The 21,415-nt window shown below is 39.7% G+C and overlaps 1 protein-coding gene and 1 long non-coding RNA gene across 2 annotated transcripts in view; one reads left to right on the top strand and one right to left on the bottom strand.

Annotated features, from left to right (window-relative positions):
• Nucleotides 1–15,515: 15,515 nt before the first annotated feature.
• LOC140340788 (uncharacterized) lies at nt 15,516–18,379 on the bottom strand. Its single transcript, XR_011922732.1, has 3 exons — nt 18,226–18,379; nt 16,770–16,873; nt 15,516–15,737 (listed from the first exon to the last, which is right to left on the bottom strand). It is a non-coding gene; the product is annotated as an uncharacterized lncRNA (long non-coding RNA).
• A 1,563-nt stretch (nt 18,380–19,942) lies between these two features.
• LOC140340964 (uncharacterized) overlaps nt 19,943–21,415 on the top strand; it is a 7,477-nt gene continuing 6,004 nt past the window's right edge. Inside the window, exons 1-2 of the mRNA XM_072426441.1 lie at nt 19,943–20,463; nt 20,562–20,726. Coding sequence (XP_072282542.1) covers nt 20,678–20,726 — 49 coding nt within the window. The 5' untranslated portion in view covers nt 19,943–20,463; nt 20,562–20,677. The remainder of the gene's footprint in view (nt 20,464–20,561; nt 20,727–21,415) is intronic.

The following is a 21,415-nucleotide window of genomic DNA, read 5'->3' as shown; positions in this document are numbered from 1 at the left end:
ACTATGTAATTGAATTAGGTCCAAACAGGATGTCTATAATCTACAAGCAGACCTGGATGTACTGTTGGATGTATTGTTGGATATGCAGTCCAGTTTTGGGCACCAGTTCGCATAAAGGACACTTTGATCTCACGTTGCGATCATTACAAAGAACAAGGGGGCGGTTTATGCGAATAGAGGAAAAGAAGTTTATGCTCTGGATAAGGAGGTTACCAGGTATTAAGATTTTAAAGTAAAAAGATAACAGAGTCTGTTAATCCAGGGAACATATGACTGCCTCATGGAATCAGGAAAGAATTTTTTTCCCGTCGGAGCAAATTGTACCAGGGTTTTTTTCTGATTTCCTCTGGACCAACTATGTCCATAGGGTTTTATATCTGGGATATGTTTATTTCTCTAATGGTTGATCTTGATGGATTTATGTCTTTTTTCAACCCAACCTACTATGTAACTATGCTTCACCCCCCTCTTCTGTATATTCCAGTTCTGCCTTAGCGCAAATTGCACAATAAAGAACTAAAACCTAAGGCTAAAAATTTCTCTGTTTTGTTTGCCGTCTTTTGCCTGGCCAGGATGTTAGATGATGGGAGAGGTCTGTGATGGTCTGTGATGCTCAGTCTGTGATGAACCCCCAACTTTACCTCACTCCCAAACTTATCTTTTATCATTTACTTTTCTTCACCATCTTCCTTGTTAAATCAGATTTTCAGAATCTCTAATCAGACAGGGAAATTGTATAAAAGGGCAGGCAATAACCTTTTTGCAGTAAGCATTCTTACCTTCCTTAGTGTTCTCTTAATCTTTCAAAATCAGCATAGAAAACCAGCCTTGATTGCCGGAATACCCAGCAAATCCCGACTTCCCCTGCAGTTGCCAACACTGAATGAATGAATGTTATCCTGGACCTGGACAAGTTTGATGGCTCCTTTTACCTTAGTAGAAAAAACACCCATTTTACTATACATTGCCTTTTCTCCAATGTCCTCCTCCTCCTCCAGTTCAGCCCCCACAGGGCTCATGTGGCCGTGAGATCTAGGCACCACATCTCCAGTGCCCTGACCAGCCAGATTTACCAGCATCTGTTCTAGGACATGAAGCAGTGGAATGACGTTGTTCATCCCATAGTCCTGGTGACTAACAAACATTGTGGCCTTCTCAAAAAGCCTGAGCAAACGGCAGGTGTCACGCATGAGCTGCCACTGGCTGACATCAAAGTTACACATGGGATTACTCCTATCCGCTTGGTGGCCTTCTCTGTTGATGGCCTTTCTCTATCCAGGAACACATACTACAGGGCTGCAACAGCAATCAGGGGAGCAGAGCTGACAGCTCCGTCCCCCAGATTGGTCTTGCAGGTCCCAAAAATTTGTTCTCGACGGCCGAATTTACAAAGGCTGTTCTTGCCTACATGTTTGGTAAGCGAGAACGGCCCAATTCGCAGTAAAACCGAGCAACTCATCAATAGTAAAATTTCACAGCATAGCAAAAAGGAAAATTTGCACGGAAACTCTGCAACTACTTGACATGTATTCGAATGTTTTTCAAAAAGTTATCAGTTGGTGCTGAAACCTGAATCTTCCAGTATGATCCTGAAACAAAACCACAGTCACTGGCAAACACCTTCATCACCAAGAACCAAAAAGTTCACATTTACAGCCATGCTCATCGTGTTTTGTGACATGAAGGGGTAATTTTGGTAGAATGGGTTCCAGAAGTCACAATAGTGATCAAACAATAGTATAAGGAAGACAAAGCTGAGAGAAAGAGTCAGGAAAAGATGGCAGAAATGTAGAAAAATGGTTTCATTCTTCATCAGGATAATGCTCCTCCTCACACAGCATTTTCTGTCAACAAACACATTACTACGCTGAAACATCCTCCATATTCACTAGATTTGGCACCTTGGGGCTTTTTTCTTTTTTTTGGCTTTGAGTCAATTGATGCAGTAAGAAAAACATTACATATCAGAAACTGATCTCCTCTTCACCTTCCACCAGTGGAAAACAAGTGAAAAAGTGTTTTAAAAGATCCGAGTATTCTAAGAAAACCTAGTTTGTGGGAATTTTTCTATTTTGTCAGATGCGATACCTCTGGCTTGTTCCATCAGGTTCTGTATCTTATGCAGCCAACTTCTTGTAGAAGGAACCAACATCGATTTTCAAAACTAGGGTATGAGGCAGTGGGCAGAATTTAAAAGGTGCAGGTAGGGCTTTAAAGACATATCACTCATATGCAGAAGACAGACCATCGCAAAAAAGGCATGGATGCCTCAGTAATTTGATTACTAATGTAAATCACTTGCTCACTTGCTCATGTCACCAATGTGTGGCATATATTGATGGGAACTATTTATAAAGTCTAACTGGAAAGTTGTACTGGTGGATTAAAATCCTCTAGGATGTTTCTTGCATCTTGGTACTGATAGAGCATTTATGAGCAAGGAGGCAATTATCACCCTAGTGGAATTTACATTATTTGTAAAGCTGTCTCCCAGGCCCTGTGAAAATGGTCAGGATCTCTAGTTCTTATCTTGTTCAAGTAAGCCTACATAGATTAAATACTGTCTAATCAGTTCCCCTCTAATACAGAGCAGTTCAAAGGTACAGCGTCTGTTGGAGAGAGCACCAGACTGATTACTTCTAGTAATATATTGTCTCATCTGTAAATACGACAACCAGACCACCCCATCCACCAAGTCTCAGATCACCTTCATCCTTTATTTTAGCATCATTCAAAAAGCCAGCAATTTGAAGAGGTGATCCCAGTGCCCACTGTGGGAGAAAGGTTCTGTTCAATCCAGATAGTAAGTATTTGTATGCCCACCAGAAGGGTAAGAAGGCCTGAAGATGAGGATACTCTCCTTTAGTGCATCACCTAATGGAGTATTCTCAGGGTAGCACTAATGGTTCCGAGAAACATGTTTATGTTTAGGCCTTATCTCCATAGCTTGGGATAAGGCTCTATATCCAGAAACCCCATACCTTTGGCACTTTTAGGTTTTGAAACAAATAAATGTCTAATCTAGAGTTAACTTAGGTTCCATGGAAGTTTGAACAAGCTTTGCAGTTAAAAATGCTCTGGGAACCCAAATTTGGATAGTCTGCATAATATATAGTAGACAGGTTAAGATAATATATTCATAATTAGTAGGCTATGAGGGGTTAAGGCCCATGCATATCATTGTATATTGAATAGGCAATATGAAAGTTATTACAGGAGTCATTTTATTAAAATTCTTAAGAAAACCAATTAGAAATCATTCAGATTTTTTGCTGATTCCACAATTTCCAGGAAATATTTTCATCTTTCTTTCCTCATTGAATAAGGTAATTCATTGAGCAATGATCATTATTATTAATATCAAGTGATTATATAGTGCCAGCATATTACACAGTTTTTAAAAAGTCCAGGCTATGCCATAAATGTCCCTTTAAAGAGTTTACAATATAAGGCCCCCATTATACTCTCAGGAGATTTTTTTTTTATTATTCAGGCAAACATTTGCCCACAAGGTTTGCAGTTTTTCTCATTTTCTGGCTCTTTGTAAAGCAAGTACCCAAGCAAATGTCTAAATAATCCCCATCATATACTGACACTGGGGAATAGAGTTCCTGTGTAGCACAATATTTAGATGACATAATATGCTACAGACCATTCACACCGCTATTATCACTTACTGAAATAATATTAAACTTGTAGTTGTTTAGCTTTTAAAGAACAAAGAGACACGAGATCTTACAAAGTCATAGTCTAATAGTAACAGCTACAAATAACAAAAAAAAATTGACAAAACTTTTATTTTCATTTTATCATTAGAGAGTACTGAGTGCAGAATAATGAGAAACAAAGAGAATGCAAATGATTGTAGCATCAGTCTTCAACATAACATTGAAAGAAAGTGAATATATATATTTATATTTATGTCTGTGATGAATAACACTTTAAGACCTTCCCAATATATTATTTTATATTTCAAAGATTTTATTGAACATTTTCAGAAGTAAATTACAGCAGTTGTGTGTAGTAAACCAAAACACATATATAAATATAAAATGACACACATTCACAAGAAAATGACACACACACACTATATCATTTATAAGATTCAGATTTTACCAAAATGGTAAATGTTCACATTACTTGATAACAGTTCTTTTACCGTCTGCTTAAAAAAGCATGTTGAAGGATCAAATGGTATTTAATACCTAATAATATTTTATACCTTAGCACAATATAAATACACACAATTCAAAAAAGATATTACACACATTTTTCTTTTCTAAAGCAAAACCAACGACCTTAGGCTAAGTCCAGGGTGTGCCTATATTCTGGAGAGTCTAGAAACTGTATCCAACTAAACAAATTTAGCTCAGTGCTTTTATTAGTAGAAGTAACAATTTCCAATTGCATTTGTACAGCCCTGGCCCAGCACCAGTACTCACCATACACCAGTCTTCCAGTCTAATGTTACACTCTTCACCTATAGCAAGCCCAGCATAGAGGAAAGCTCCGTTCCAACACATGGTTGCCCCCAGGACTTCTGTGCCAAAAGGATGGCATCTTGTGAAGGCCTGGAAGAGGACCAGGAGTCCACAAGAGCAGGACAGGGGGTACAATAGGAAGTCAGACAAGTCATGATCACGGACAACCAGAAAGGTTATAAATCCCTTCCATGGGCACCGAACATCTTTCAAGAATCCAGATATCACCTTGTAGAGAAGGAAGATACATCCCTGGGGTGGACGGGTGTGAGCGGCGCTGTGGGAGGGGCATGATGACTCCACCCAGTAGAAGAGGGGCAGAGAATGGGCCAATCATCCCACCCAAGGAGATAGACCAGCAGTGACTACCCTGTACAGGAGCTTCTTATGATGGTGTCACAAATTGCTGAGACATTGAGTGACACTGCATGAGGACCCCAGAACCTACTCAGCTACAAGGGGCCCTAAGTTATTTCTGCAAAGTAGCGCACTGTTGGGTACATCCACCATTGTTCTGTGCTGATGATGTCTCCTACCAAAGATCATCTTTTTCAAGCTGGGGCCATGCTAACTGCGGATACATGAGGATCACTTCTATAAATCACCAGCAGGGTGCAGTCCAGATCCATCGCTGCACAAGATGTTATTAATATTATTAAACAGGATTTATATAATGCCAACTTATTACGCAGAGCTGTACAATAAATAGGGGTTTCAAATGACAAACAGATATAGACAGTAACACAGGGGGAGGAGAGGACTCTGCCCAGAAAAGCTTACAATCTAGGTTAGGGAATATTACCCCATTGGAGGGTGAAGGCTGGCTCCCACACATCTGCAGGGGAAATAAACATATCCCAAATATGGTCCAGAGGACGGCATAAAATAACCCCTGGTACAATTTGCTTCAAAAGGGGAAAAAGAATCCTTCCTTCCTGATCCTTCCATGAGGCAATGGGATGTTCCCTGGATCAACAGTCACGGTTATCTTTACTTTAAAGTCTTAATCCCCAGTTACATTCTGTGCTCCTAGAAATCATCCTCCCCCAAATGTTCTCCCCCTAGACAGTATGAAGCATGCATGTTGTAAGCCCCCAAGTGCATAACTTTACATTTATCTATATTAAAAGTCATTTGCCACTTGGCTGCCAAATGAAACAGTACATCCAGGTCTGCTTGTAGATTATAGACATCATGTATGGACCTAATTCCATTACATAGTTTGGTGACCATTCAGAGTATGAATCATTAATTATCCCTCTGGATGCGATCTTTAGGCCAGTTCTCTATTCATTTACTGATTGACTTTTCTAAACCTATCCAACCTAACTTGCATATTAACTGTCTGGGGGGTACAGTGTCCAATGCTTTAGCAAAGTCCAACTACAATAGCAACTGTTACTCCACTGTCCACCTGTTTACTTACTTCCTCATAAAAAGAGAGTAAATTTGTTTGACAACTATCTTTTTGTCTTTCTTGAAGCCATGCTGACTATCACTTATAATATTATTTTCTAGCAGAAACTCTTCTATGTGGTTCTTTATCAAACTCTGTAGAACCTTTCCAACTATGGACGTTAAGCTAATTGGTCTGTAGTTACCTGGTAATGACTTTGCTCCCTTTTGGAAGATAGGAACCACATTAGCCTTTCGCCAGTCCATCGGTACCTTGCCAGTGACTAAAGATTAGAAACAATTGGCTTTGAAATAACTGAGCTCAGCTCTTTGAGGACACGTGGATGTAATCCATTTGGTCCTGGTGCTTTGTCAACCCTTATTTTTCCAAACTGTTTCTCAATCATATCGATTCTGAGCCATTGTGACTCATTTAAGCAGTGACATTGCTATTATGAATTTGGACTTGAGTTTTACCATTGTCCTTTGTGTATACAAACCAAAAAAAAAACTGTTTAGTAAATCTGCTTTGTCTTTATCCCCAGTTACCAACCGAGCAACATCCTTTAAGGGGCCTACATGCTCAGATCTGATCTTTTTGCTATTAATATATTTAACAATTTTTGAGAGTTTGCCTTACTTTCCTTTGCAATCTATCTTTCATTTTGAAGTTTTGCACATTTTATCTCCCTTTTAAATCTTTTCTTATATTCTTTAAAGTTTTTAAACGATGAAGGTGATTCTTCATTTTTATATCTTTAGGATGCCTTTTTCCTGTACCTTATGGCTTTTTAAACATCAGCTGTGAGCCACAATTTTAATTTTAGCCTCCTAAACCTATTACCAATTGGAATATATTTTTCAGTTTGCTTTTGTAGAACAGACTTGAAACATTCCCATTTCTGTTCTGTGTTCTTTGAGGACAATATTGTCTCCCAGTCCAAGTCACAGAGAGCCGCCCTTAATAATGGAACATTTGCTCTCTTAAAATTAAATGTTTTTATCTTTCCTGTTTTTTATTCCTCTTTACAACCTACATTAAATAAAATCATGTTATAGTCACTGCTCTCCAGATTCTCTTTTATTTGCACATTTGTTATAAGCTCTTCATTGTTAGAAAGAACTAGGTCCAGTATCATTTCTAGTTGAGGCTTCTATAAACTGTACCATAAAATATTCTTTTATTACATTCACAAACTTTCTCCCTTTTGCTGTTCCTGTAGTGACATTACTCCAGTCAAAGTCTGGGTAGTTGAAATCTCCCATAAATAAAACACTTCCACTTTTTGCTGCTTTTTCTATCTGTGCTATTAGTTGATTTTCGATTTATTCCTTAGCACTCCAATAATTACTTGTGTGTTATTAAACCCCACATTCAGCTCCACCCATAATGCCTCAACCTCATCGCTTGTTCCATCCGCAATTTCTTCTTTCACATTTGCTTTTAGATCTCTTCTCACATACATACAGACACCTCCACCCTTTCGTTTGACTCTGTCCTACGAAACAGAGTATACCCAGGAATATTGACAGCTCAGTTATGCGAAAAACAAAGCCAGGATTCAGCAATACCAACTAAGTCATAATTTGCTTCACTCATTAAGGCTTCCAACTTCCCTATTTAGTTTGCCAGACAAATCCTTTTGCTGGTGTGCTACATGTATTGGTGTGGACCTCAATGGATACAGAAGGGTACAGATCCGGGGACCCAACAGTGGTGTTTCTGGGGCACAAATGGGCTGTTCACTGGTTTAATTACCCCTCTGGCTTCGGCCAGTCTCAGTATTGGCTAGTGATGGGGTAGGTTGGGGCCCCTGTTGCCCCTGTTATTACAGTTTGTGTTGGTTGGCACTGTGTCCAGTTTGGTGAATGTTTGGACCCCACAAATATTCACCTTCCATCCCACCTGCTGCCATATAAGGAGATTCACTGAATACAAAGTTACAATGTTGCAGTCTGATCACTGGGAGGTGGAAATGAGGAAATTCCTACTCCGGCCGGCAGCACATTGATGACATCATCTCAGCCCAGGCCAAGTCACTGACTGGAGACCAAGGATGTCTTTTTACCACTATAGTGCTGTGGTTCTGTAATATGAGATTGTCAGTGTCCTCTTGGCGATATCCAATCACACGGAGTGATCTGTGCAGGGTTCAGGGTTCTGTGTGCACCTTCATGTTCCGGCTCATTTCAGCTGATTGTTATTTTGGGGCCCTGGGGGGTTCTGGTGGAGATCCAAAACACCAAACCAAATACCACGGTGGGAGGTAACATGTGGCCCTCAGCTTTACCTTGTATAGAGTATGGAAGGTGACTGATCCTACCCCCAGGCCCCTGTGTTTGGGTTGAGGGAACGGTAATGGGATATTTTACCCCACCCAGCAGGACAGTAAGTGGGGAGGTTACCAGGAAGAGATTTTTGGTGAATATTTTGACCCAAATGGGTGGGTCAGCCCACAAATATGTAGTACAGGACAGTACAGCAGAGAAGAGTCCAGGAAACACATCATAAACAGAGCAATATACAGGTAATCAGCCCACCAAACCATGTATCCAAGAGTAAAGCAAAGCAGAGTCAGGGTCTCTTGCAAGGGTCAGTCCAGACAGCAAACTATCATACGGTCAGGAAACACATAGCCAAACCACTAGCAGGTGAGCTAAAAGTTATAGGCAACTGGTGAGTGGGAGAAAAGAGGCTATAATGGACCAGTAGTCAATGGCAGAACAAGATCATAGCCAGGAACTAATGCACTCATTGGTTGGAGCATATACTTTAATCTCCCTGACGGTGTTCCTGAGAATGGCTTCGAGTGGATTTTCTATGCAAAAAGCGGTAACCCCGAGCCACATTTGGGGTGGAATTTCCAGGTAAACTCCTACCTTGTTTCTAGTTCCAGCGGCCTCCTCCAGCAGTGCCCGCAGCGTCCTCCAGCAATGTCTGCAGTGTCCTCCAGTTATGTCCGCATCTTCTTCTCCTGCCGATCTGTGTGAACATTGGGGATGTGAGGCCAGTGGAAGCATTTGCTCACAAGTGCGTGCTTGGATGGCTTGACCATCCAATTTAAAATTTAAAATTAGGAGGATTTTTAATTGTACTGCGTTTGCATTTAAAAATCCTCATTATTTATTTAGCCAGGGGGGGTGTTCATAATTTATATGCACGGGATGCTGCAGAGAAGAGACAGCTTACTGTTTGATCTCATTTGCAGCTGCAAGCGACACCATTGGAGGGAATGATCAGGGCACCCCAAAGTTTTTTGGCATGTGGATCTTTAGTAGTAGTGGATTATCAGTATATTTAAAAAAAATTAAATCAATAGAAAAATACAGTCTGATAACTATCTTTGAAGGCACAAAATAGTTTGGCGAGTGGCAGCATGTCGGGATATACTCTCGTCATGGATTTCAGAGAAACGAAACTTACAGACAGCTGAAGAAACGAAAGCAAAACCTTCAACTCTTTTTAAAATGTAAGTGATAGAGTGGGGAAGGATTAGAATCCTTGTGATTTTTATCTGGGACTGGCTGAAAAAGATTTCCTGTGTTACCTTTTCTCCTGATAGCAAGAAGAATTCTGTAACAGAGACAAACAGAAAAAAGATTAACAGCTTCAAAATTCCAAATCCTCACTCTTCTTGAAAAACATTTCTGAATATATCTGTTGTTCTGAACCAAATGTTCCAATTCGGGTCATCCTTATCTTCGGCCCGAATATGGCTGTTCGAATTCGGGGAGACCCCAACCGAATGTCACGTGTTCGTGTATTCAAATTAGGCCCTCCCCTATAATGCTAGGGCTCTCCAATAACAACAGGGATACTCTCCTCCATTCTTGTCATGGCAGGCAGCCAATTGGCCACACAGGCAGACATTGGTCTATATAGGGTAGATAGGTAGATAGATAGATAGATAGATAGATAGATAGATAGATAGATAGATAGATAGATAGATAGATAGATAGGACTGCGAGCATCACCGCTGAAGGACAGTGCCACATACAACACACACAGCGCACTTGCATTTTTTGGGTAAATCCACCCCCCTCCAAAAAAGAAAAAAAAAAAGAAAAACCTGTTTACAGTAGAAATTTACACTTTGTGAAGCATATTAGCTCCAAAGTATTTTGCAGGGTGTGCAGCCATACAGACATTTCAACTATTCCTATCCAAAGAGAAGGGGCAGCTTTGCCAGGGGAGCCAGGCAAAGCAGTATGGGTTTGTTTTTAACTGCAGACTGGAGAACAAGAAGTCAGACGGACCTTAGACATTTTAGAGGTGCTGGCGTTGTTGTGCGTCCATTATTACTGTAACTTGAACAACAGGTAGTAGAGTACATGACCCAGCCTGGTTCAAGTGATTGCACCCCCTCATCCTTCCAGTCCCAGACACAGGCCTCACAGGGGTCCCAAACTATAGTCCCTGATACACCTGTTGCTCCTACTTCTTCCTCCTCGTGTACAGCAGTATGTAGAAGAGTCCCACCGAGGGGTTGCAGAGGCAGAGCAGGACGCATTGCTTGAAGACGCACAGTTGTTTCAGTCATCTGACAAAGAGAGTCAGTTCACAGGCTTTCCCTCCTCTTACTTTTCACCCCAACATCCTGAGAAGACAAGCCAATTCAAACTGTCTCCAAAAGGCCGCTGCTTCCTGTTGGCACATAAAGAGAAACTGTCTCTTCTAATGATGATGATGATGATGTCCTTGATCCAACATGGGGCGAACAAGGAGACGAGGAGGAGGAAGAAGAAGAGGAAGTTGCAGAGCGCCCTCAAAGGGGGAGAGGGAGGAAGAGGGTAAAAGCTGTCAACACTCTGCAGTGTTCATGTACCAGTGAGGCAAGTCATAGTCTTCCATTGCCGGAAGCTGTCACCACAGCTATGCCTCAACAACCACCACCACGAACACCAGCTCCAGAGCACCTTTCGGCCCAGTTCGCAGTTCGCCCACGTGGGCATTTTTTACTGTCCATAGTGATGACAACACTATGGTCATCTGCAAACTGTGTGCTCAACACTTGAAACGAGGCAAAAACCCAAACAAATTTGGAACAAGTTGCATGAGCACACATTTAAAAAAACCACCACCCCCTAACCTAGCAGGAACACCTGGTGAAAGCACAGAGCTCTGTGCCACCACCTTTGGGGACGGCGGGAATCTCATTCATTCTTTAGGTTTCCAATAGCTACAACTTCTACACTGTCCATATAGGTGATGGCCTCCACCTCTAATGCTGTCCCTGCTCCGTCTCAGTGCCCACCACCTCCTCCTTATGCTGTTACTTCTGCTGCCTGCCCAGTACCCAGCTCTAGATGCCCGTTACCAATGCCGTCCACACTCCGTCTCAGAGCCCACTGTCTCATCCTCATGCTGTTACTGCTGCCGCCTGCCGAGTACCCGGCTCTAGATGACAGTTACCAATGCGGTCCACGCTCCGTTTCAGGGGCCAACGCCTCCTCCTCCTGCTGCTGCTACTGCTTGTCAGTACTCCATTCACAAAAATTGTATTACAGACTTCTAGGTGGCATTGACGCACTACATTCAGCTCGAGATTCCAGTTAACAATGAGGTCCTCATTCCTGTGAGGCCGATATAACTTGTAACAGAGCTGTGTAACTGGTTATTTTTTTTACTTAAAGACCCCCCTCAGGGCCCTCTGCCTGTCCTCTGAAACCTGTGTATGGCTTGTACCGGAGCGGTGAAACCCAATGGCTAATTTTTGGACCAGAGGAAACCCCTTGGGGCCCTCTCTACCTTTACTCGGAGGCTTGTATAAAATCTGGCATGTTCCCTTGACAGCCCCATAAAATGGCCTTGCCAGCAACATTAAAAATCCTTCCTGATTTTTTTCTTGACTTTACAGTGTTGTGCAGAGGTTTTGGGAGTCTTGACATGTCTTTTAAATGTATTTGTAGGCTGTATAACAATACCAATAACCAAAATTTTTCCCCTATTGACTTTAATGGTATATTGTTAACCCGAACAATATAGGTCTATTTGAGCAAATAGCTGTCGAATTGAAGAATAGGATGTTCAACCAACACTAATTATTAGTAGTTATGGTCAAATTTGCCTTTGTTTGCTGGAATCGACCCCAATGTTCATTTTGATTTAGCAGGCAGGTTACATGCTGATTTAAAAAATTGGAATTCCAAAGTCAGTATAATTTTTTGACTGTTCTAAACCAGATCCAGTCTGATTTCCTTCATTAGGCTCACCCAACAAGGTGTCGTAAAGCCTGTTGGGGAAAATGCTACATAGGGTGTTTATACCTCCCAGGCAAATGTATTACGCTCCAAGAGATGTGTGTATTGTCTGACATTTCAGTTTGGTTTGTATATTATATATAGCCACTATTTGTCTTTTATTTATTTATTTTTTTTAGCATTTTTGCTATAAAGATACAGTCCGCATGTATTTCAGCTAGAAACCTGGTGCCTCATGTTTGGACGTCCTATTGTTAAAGTTTATTCCACAACAGGTTAATTTTTTCTATAGCAACCATATTGATCACAAGGCATCATCCTAAACATGTTTTGTTTGGAAATATTTTTTATCTTCCTAAACCTTGCAGCAACAGGTAAGTGTAAGCACCGATGCTTTGGGCCTAAACTGTATTTTAATCCCAAAGCTCTGTTATACTGGAATTATGTGGTCAGCTTTTTCTCATTTCATTACCTTGAAATCTCATTCACAAAAGCAAGTCAATCAAACCCTCATTTATCTTTGCATCTCAAAGCAATGTGGAGAATTTAATCCTCACTACACAGGCTCTGTGTTTTTCTTCTTGTTTGAATCTTGGTAGCCTGAAGAGGTTTGTCAACTACAAGGGGAGGATTGAAGTCTAATCCCTAGACAAGACGAGAGAGTGACAGTGGCTGGTCTATATTACAAAAAGCTCCTGAATGGCAGAAAACCACAGAAGGAGTGTTTTTTGTTGTATTTTAATCTTGGAAGAAATTCCCAAAGACATCAAGATTGCAAAAAATTATACCCAGGTTTATTGTATTTATACAAAACTGGTAAAGCTCTGTTTGAGAAATACTGGACTGAAACCAACAAAGGGGTGTTATTCAACCTGGGTTTTGTGGATTCCTATGGTTCCTTTAGAGGCTGATAGAGGTTCTTTGAGCAATGAGTAATTCGTACCTCTCAGGTGAGTTTAGGTAACACCAATGATCTTTTGGCTATCTGTATTGGTGATATTCTTTTCAATGGGCAGCAATGCTTCCCACCGACCACCACACTATATACTGTGAGCTCTGGTTATAGTAATTATAGAAGGGGTTTCCTGAACACTTAAAAATTATTTGAAGGGTTCCTCCTATGTCAGGAAACCCTGTTTTAGTCTTTACTATAACATCAAAGTGGACAAGTGAACATTTATTATCTTCTCAAAGAAATATCAATGCAATGAAAATGTACTAACCACGGATTGAGCTCCAGGGAAGCACCAACTATTTTTTCAATCATCTGCAAAACCTTTCTCCAATATCTTTCAATCACTGGGCATTGCCACCATATGTATGACATTGTGCCTCTCATTCCACAACCTCTCCAACATAATGGCGATTCCATAGAGGTCAAATGCTTCAGTTGTAGCTGTACATAGTACCATCTGGAAAGAGGTTTAAAATTACCTTCCTGTACTTTAGCACATACAGATGTCGTAAGAGCCAAGCCCATGATATTCTTCTTCAGACATTCTGAGAGTATGCTATTAAATTCAACTTCCCAGTTTGTGAAATAATCCGGGTACCCTGGAATATAAAGTTTAATTACCAGCCTATGTAGCCCTTATACAGTGCCAGAGGGTTTGAGTTCACTACATAACAGGTCCTCCATAGGAGTTAAATCCTTCTTAGATCTTAAAGGATGCAATTGAAAGTAATGCCAATGATGAATCGACCTCTGTGCCTCCAAAGGTTCAAGTTGTGCCAAAGGACAAACGGAGTTGCCTCTTACCACATGATGTATTAATAAATTACAGTCATCCATTTGTCCCAAAAAGAGATTAGATTGCAACCCTGGTAAAAAATAAGAGTGACCCATGATTGGGAATAAGGGAGAATTATATAGCCAGCCTTGTTGTCTGCACAACATATCCCAACATTTTAATGTAGTTATAGTAAAGGGGGAAAGTGTGCGGACCCAAATCCCTAAATTGCTTAGGATGCCACATAACTATGTTTAAATTAACCATACAAAGACCTGATTCTAAAGTAACCAAACCCTTAGATAAACTATCATACTTCCAGTTAAAATTCCTGTTCAATATGAAAGCCCTGTAATATTGTCTCAAATACGGCAACCCCAAAACTTCTTCCGTTGTCAGACGAAAAAAGTTTTTTTAAAGGAATATTTGCTTTCGAAGGGTATCTTATGAATAAGCATACTATTAAGGTACTTACAAAATGATGAAGGAATCTGTATGGGGAGCATTTGAAAGACAAGCAATACTCCTGGGAGCACATTTATTTTCAAGACATTGACTTTCCCTATCCATGAAAGTCTTAGTTGTTTCCAACTTTGGATATCCTTCTTAATATCATTTAACAAGGGTATATAGTTCTCCAGATACAGACCTGATAAAGAAGGCGGGATCTCAATATCTAAGTATGTCAATTTCTTTTGACACCAGGTAAATGGAAAAGTAGCTTTTAATCTATGCACTATTTGCCCTGAAATATTTATGTTTAGAATCTTGAATTTGGATAAATAATCATAAAATTAGACAAATATCCATACTCCTCAAATTCGGCTAATTTGAACTGGGTGAACATGGATCTTGTCCAGAATTGAAAACATTTGCCAAGTAATAGCAAATCATTTAAGAAATCCATTTCAGGTTTGCTGGAACACCCAGGTTCTCCCATGATAATCTAACCACTCCAGTCTTGGAAAGTTCAATGAATGATTGATGAGCAGTGGTAATAAACTTGCATACTTGGGGTTGGGGCACTTTTGAAGAGTGTCAATATGATGAGCTCCATGTTTCAACAGTGGAAGCGATAGTGTTGTAAAAATAGCGATCCTGGGGAAAAGCTTCAAGTTTTCCAGCTGATAGGCATTTTTATGCAAATCGTATGTATATATAAGTTTAAATAAGTGTATCAATGTATAAACTAGTCTGTTTTTTTTGATGAATAGACAGTTAACCCTTTTAAAAATGGGCTCCATTGTGATTATCTCTCGCCCATAATGGTGATCTCCCAACTCCTTAGTAGAATGGTCTTGCATTTTTAGTGATAGATGCACATTTGCAAAACAGGGAATCTGACATTCCCTCAAACATTCCCTGGTGGAATTCAGTTTCTGCCATTGAAACCTATGAATCTAGAAGGTTTCCAGGGGAGAATATTTTAGGGAATATCTGATTTTGTGTTTAACAAAATCGAGCCCATGGAGACATGGTGGCATCAGGTCATAACAGATCTATGAAGACTTGTGGCCATTTAGGTAGACCATATGGATCAATATCTGGAGTCCAATTCACCAACATTGCTGTCTAAGTCTCTATTATATGCGTACCTGGGATTGCCATTCTGCTTAACTTTAAAAAAAAAATTGATGATTAATAACCATTTCTATACTCTTACCCCCTGAGATGCAAATTAAACTGACATAAGACTAAGACAATCAAACTCTGCAACTTGATTTTATTTACATTTTTTTTCTTACTAAGAAGTTAAGCAAATCATTTTTAAATTTTGAATAAAAGAGCTTCATTGATAGAATTTACATTAGTGCATTTGGAGGGTGATTATAATATTTTGTAGTAGAAAAAGTTCTAGTTCCTCATGGTTTGGAGAATCAGTTGGGGGTTTGACAAGCTGCAAATCTATTTCATTTCGAGAAGATGGCTTCTGTAGAAAAAGAAATAGTAAAATAAAGAAAACATTAATTTAAAAAAAATCACATAAATAATAAATTAATCAAATAAAACTAACGATTCCTAAAATTTTATTATCAGTGTTTCCATTGGCTGATGGCTGTCAGGTTTTTGGTATTTAATTTAGGGTTTCTTTAGCTTTGTATTTTGCATTTAATTTAAAATTTTTGTTGAACCTTCCAATATACTTTTTAACATTTTGCTTTTTTTAAATTGCATCCAAAAAAAGTCAGAATAGTTTTAAAAAGTTTTAGGGTATTTATTAATTCTTTACTCATCAACTAGTTAATTTCTGGTCATAAGTAGCCAAATGCCCATGCAGCGCTCTCTAGTTGCTAATTATAAAGAGCATAGCAGTCCCAATAGTAAATATTATATTTCCTAATGAAAAAACTTATAAATTATAAAAAATGGTAAAAACTTCTCTTAAAGTGGAAATATCACCACATTTATACCAATATATAAAGGGGTGGCTAACCCTTTTTTATAATGTATATATGTGGATTTTAATGGGGAGGACTGCTCTCCTTTAGTCTTTACTTCTGTTGCAGTTAGCACTGAAGGGGAAACCTACGTCACATATTCCAGGAGGCTGTGGCTGTTCCTTCTGTGCATGCCCAATATCAAACATGCCTTTATCATAGGCTATAGGCTTTCCTAGAATATAAAAAAAAACACATTCTAAATGCAATTTTTGGAGGAAGCCAACTATCCTACCAGCACAGTTTTGGGGTGTGGGAGGAAAACAGCACAAACATGGAGTGACATATGAACTGAATGAAGATAGCATTCGCATTGGTACTTGAACCTGGGACTCTAGTACTGCAAAGGCATGCATGCTAACCACTGAGCTAACCATGCCACCCCCATAAATTGGTTAAGAGTTACAGGGAAGAGAAGCTTTACATTTAGACATCTGCCTAACATAAATTTATAGGACTATGGAAACAGATGAGCTTCATTTGGTATTGCAAAATAAAATTTGAATGTATAACAGGGAACTTACCTAACAAGGCATCATTTCTAATTTCCCACCTACTTTCAGATGGCCAGACAAAAATGGGCAACTTAGCTGTAGCTCACTGCAAAGCTGAAAACAAAATGTGTAGCCTAAGGAGAGAAAAATGATGTTCACAGACTGTACATAAGCTGAAATATGTATTTTATTTTTTACCAAAGAGCTGTCCCTGTTTGTTAAAGAGGCTTCATAAAACTTCATTCCAGAACTGCCCATATAGTACTACTTTCCATTACTAGATGTGCTAAATCTGAATCATTTAACCTACCCTTTTTTTGCCACCTATTTTTCTGTAACTCTGCTTTCTTCTCCTATTCTTCTCATATGATCCCTGATAACATATGCACTGGTTGGAGCTGATACCTCGTCCTATTTAAATGCATATATTGCTTGCTTAAAAAATACATTTACAAATATTTTATTTCTTCATGGGGTTCAGCTCTAAACACTTCTACTGGACTTCAGTGCCTTGTAGTCCTCGCTGAATTTCTTACAAGCCCCCTGGTCTCTGGTCTAGGAAGCCTTGGCCACTAGGGGTGTAATTCTTATTATTGCAGCAGATTTATGGAATCCTTTAGGTAATCTCTCCTTTTTCTTTTCCACCTCTGTCTCTCTCTCTCCCTTTCACTTTCTCTACCTCTCTCCCTTATCCCCTCTTTCTCTCTCTATCCCTCTCTCCCCGCTCTTTCATTTTCCACTTTCATCCTTTTCTTTCCCCAACCCTTTCTTCTACTCTTTCTGTCTCTATCTTTTTCGGTTGCTCTGCACCTCTCCCCATTTCTTTCTCTATCTCTCTCTACTATCTTGCTCTATTTTTGTCTCTCGCTCTTTTTCTTTTCATTATTATTAATAATACTATTATTATCATTATTATTATTATTAATATTAATAACAAACAGGATTTATATAGCACCAACATATTACGCAGCGCTCTACATTAAATAAATTCCATTCTTCCTCTTTATTGCTCTCCTCTCCCTCCTCTCTCCATTCCTTCTCTCTCTCCCCTCTCCCACTCTTCCTTATTTCCCTCCTTTCCCTGTATTTTCCCTCTACCTAACTCTTTCTCCATCTTTCCTCCTTTTCTTTCTCTCGCCCCTCTCGCTCCTCTTCCCCGATCCTTCTCTTCTCTCCCGCATCTACCTTTTCCCCCTCTCTATTACTCTCATTCCTCTCCTTCTCTCCTCGCCTTCTCTTTCTATCACCCTCCGATTTTAATAAAACATTTGAATTTATAGTTTTTGCAGGATGTCACACACAATTTGTTTCATAATGTTTAGATTAAAATAAAAATCACATAACATGATAACAGTCCGCTTGAATAAAAAGCATGTTGTAGGATGAAATGTTATTTAATACATGATATTATTTATTACACAATATAAAAATATATCATTCAAATAACATATTACGCATTTTGTTTCTGCAATGTATAAAAACTCACCATATCCCAATAAAGTTTTGAAAAAAGAGAAAATGAAAGAAAGAAGGTTCATGGTGGATGCTTTCAGCGTCTCTAGATTGAGAAGACAGTTTGAGATATTGCTAGGAACACAGCTTATAATACTTGTAATCGTGGCTGTGACTTTTTATCAATCGTTAACTATAGAACAGGAAATAACAGCTAACAATAGTAAATCCTGTACACAGAATGCATGCACGAATGGTTATTAGGAACAGAGCCAGAGATTGTTTTTGACGTCATGTGACTCATTGGGCCCAAGACTGCAGAGGATACATTTTCATCAGTGAAGCTGGGTGATCCAGCCAACTTGGAATGGATGTGGTCCAAAATTGAAAACATTTACTAACTAATAGTGAAATGGAAATCCACTTTGCTTCCCTCAATGGAGGATTTGTATACCCGCATTTAGGACGTCCGTTGGAACCTTGGAACATATTTTCTGGTACTGTCCTATTATTCAGAATTTTTTGGGACCACGTTAATAAGCTGCTCGGAGTAGTGACCCAACAACAGATATCACTAGACCCGCTTCATCCCCCTAATGGGGTTGCCCTTCACGTACTTCCCTAAATGTGGCCATAAACTCATTATCCATATTTTGGTAGCAGCTCACACTCTGGTCTCAGCCAAATGGAAATCCACTTTGCCTCCCTCAATGGAGGATTTGTATACCCGCATTCAGGACGTCTGTTTGATGAAATATCCTGCGGCCCTTCTCAAGAACAGTGTGGATAAATCTTAATGGACTTGGGAAACCTGGGATGCATATTACTCCCAGTTTTACTGGTTTAGAGAATTACTATGACCATTTGACCTTAGAGATAACTATGATTGCCCCACCATCCTATCCTCCCCCCTTCTAATGTAGGACCCAGTTATTGTTAGTAATGTTGTTATTAATGTTTATTTTTGTTTTTGTGATCATTGTATTTATGTTTATTTCTGGCAAGTTTTCTGAAATATAAGACTGTAAGTGTCCTCCTTGTGATATCCAATTACATAGATTGATCTGCGCAGGGTTCAGGGTTCTGTCTGCTTCTTCATGTTTCAGTTAGTTTCTGCTGATTGTTATTCTGGGGCCTAGGGGGTTCTGATGGAGATCCAACACACCAATCCAAATACCACCAAAGATAATCTCTCGTCCCAAACGGAGAGAGCCAGGGTGTGGGGGAGCTGTCATATGACACAGTCATGTGACTTGTGGTGGGGGGGTAACATGTGGCCCTCAGCTATACCTTGTATATGGGGGTGACTGATCCTGACGGGCCCCTGTGTTTGTGTTGAGGGAACAGTAATGGGTTCTTTTATCCCCCCAGTGGTACAGTAAGTAAGGAGGTGACCAGGAAGACCACAGATATGTAGTACAGGACAGTCCAGGAAACATCGTCATACAGAGAGCCGTACACAGGTAATCAGCCCACCAAACCATGTATCCAAGGGTAAAGCAAAGCAGAGTCAGGGTCACTTGCAAGGGTCGGTCCAGGCAGCAAACTATCACACAGTCAGGAAACCGGCCGTATCAGCAACAGGAAATCCAAAACACATAACCAAACCACGAATTGCTTGCTCCCCTTTGCAGCTGCAAGCAACCCCATTGGAGGGAATAATCAGGGCCCCCAAAGTGTGTTAGCATACAGAGCAACGTATGCATCTCCTAACAGTATCTTTCAAAACAATTTGACATCAATAGAAAAATACAATCTGGTAAATGTCTTTGAAGGCACAAAATAGTTTGGCGAGTGGCAGCATGTCGGGAAATACTCTTATGGATTTCAGAGAAATGAAACTTGGAGTCAGCTGAAGAAATGAAAGCAAAACCTTCAACTCTTTATAAAATATAGACAAACAGGATTTTTTTGACTGTTCTAAACCGAATCAGGTCTGACTCTGATTTCTTTCATTGAGCTCATCTGACAAGGTGTCGTAATGCCTGTTAGGGAAAATGCTATTTGGGGTGTATATACCAACCAGGCAAATGTATTATCTCCAAGAGATGTGTGTATTGTGTGACTTTTCAGTTTGGTTTGTGTAAAGCCAGATTGGTGATCTTGTATCCTGCCCAAGTAAAAGAGTATCCCTGGCCCACCAGATTCATGTGTGGGTGTTCACCTGTATGCAGGTGTGCTATATAAATAGGTATCATTTATTGCAAGGAGCCCAGACTGATCACAAAGCCTGAAGAGAACAGAGCTCCAGAAGACAAACCCTGCATCTAATGTGAGTTTATTTCTATTTTCCTCTCATTATTCATATATGATAATAAATCAGTTAAATGCTCAGCTGAGCCACTAATTTTTTTTTTTTCATTTTTACAGTTAGAATTTATTTCAGCCTGCTGTCTCATGTTCAGATGTCCTATTGTTAAAGGTCATTCCACAAAAGGCGCATTTTCCTATAGCAGCCACATCAATCACAAGGCATCGTTCTAAAGATGTTTCGCTTAGAAATATTTTTTATCTTCTCGACCCTTGCAGCAACAGGTAAGTGTAAGCACTGATATGTTGGGTTTGCCCAAAATATATCAACTGTTTTTTATTCCCAAAGCCCTGTTATACTGGACATATGCAGACAACTTTTTTTATGATATCCTGCACTTGAATTCACATTCACAAAAAAAATTTAAACAAATCTTCATTTATCTTTGTATCTCAAAGCAATGTGGATACTTTAATCCTCAGTTTTTTTAATCCTGTTTTTAATATGTGAAAGAAATACCCTAGGGCATCAAGATTGCAAAAATATACCTAGGTCCCTTGTATTTATACAAAACTGCTCTGGTTGAGAAACACTGGACTAAAACCAGTGTTTGGAGACTGCGGGGGGGTTCTTTGAGCAGTTTGTACCTCTCAGGGGAGTTTAGGTGACACCAATGATCTTTTTGGCTATCTGTAAGAGTGACATTCTTCCCGATGGACAGCAATGTTGGAGGAATTCTTCCCACTGACCACCCAACTAATATACTGTGATCTGTGGATATAGAAAATTTAGAAAGGGAACCATGAACACCTGAAAGTTATTTGAAGGGTTCCCTTATGTTAGAAAGGTCAGGAAATCAGGATCAGGAAAGGTCAGGAAATGGTATCAGTGACACTGCTCTCTCTTGGTTTGCTTCCTATCTGTCTGACCGCTCCTTTCAAGTTTCTTTCAATGGTAACTCCTCCTCACCCAC

The sequence above is a fragment of the Pyxicephalus adspersus genome, chromosome 11 (assembly GCF_032062135.1).
Source record: "Pyxicephalus adspersus chromosome 11, UCB_Pads_2.0, whole genome shotgun sequence".
Classification (NCBI taxonomy): Eukaryota; Metazoa; Chordata; class Amphibia; order Anura; family Pyxicephalidae; genus Pyxicephalus; species Pyxicephalus adspersus.
The sequence above is the reverse complement of the archived record's forward strand: the minus strand, read 5'-3'. Positions and strand labels throughout refer to the sequence as shown.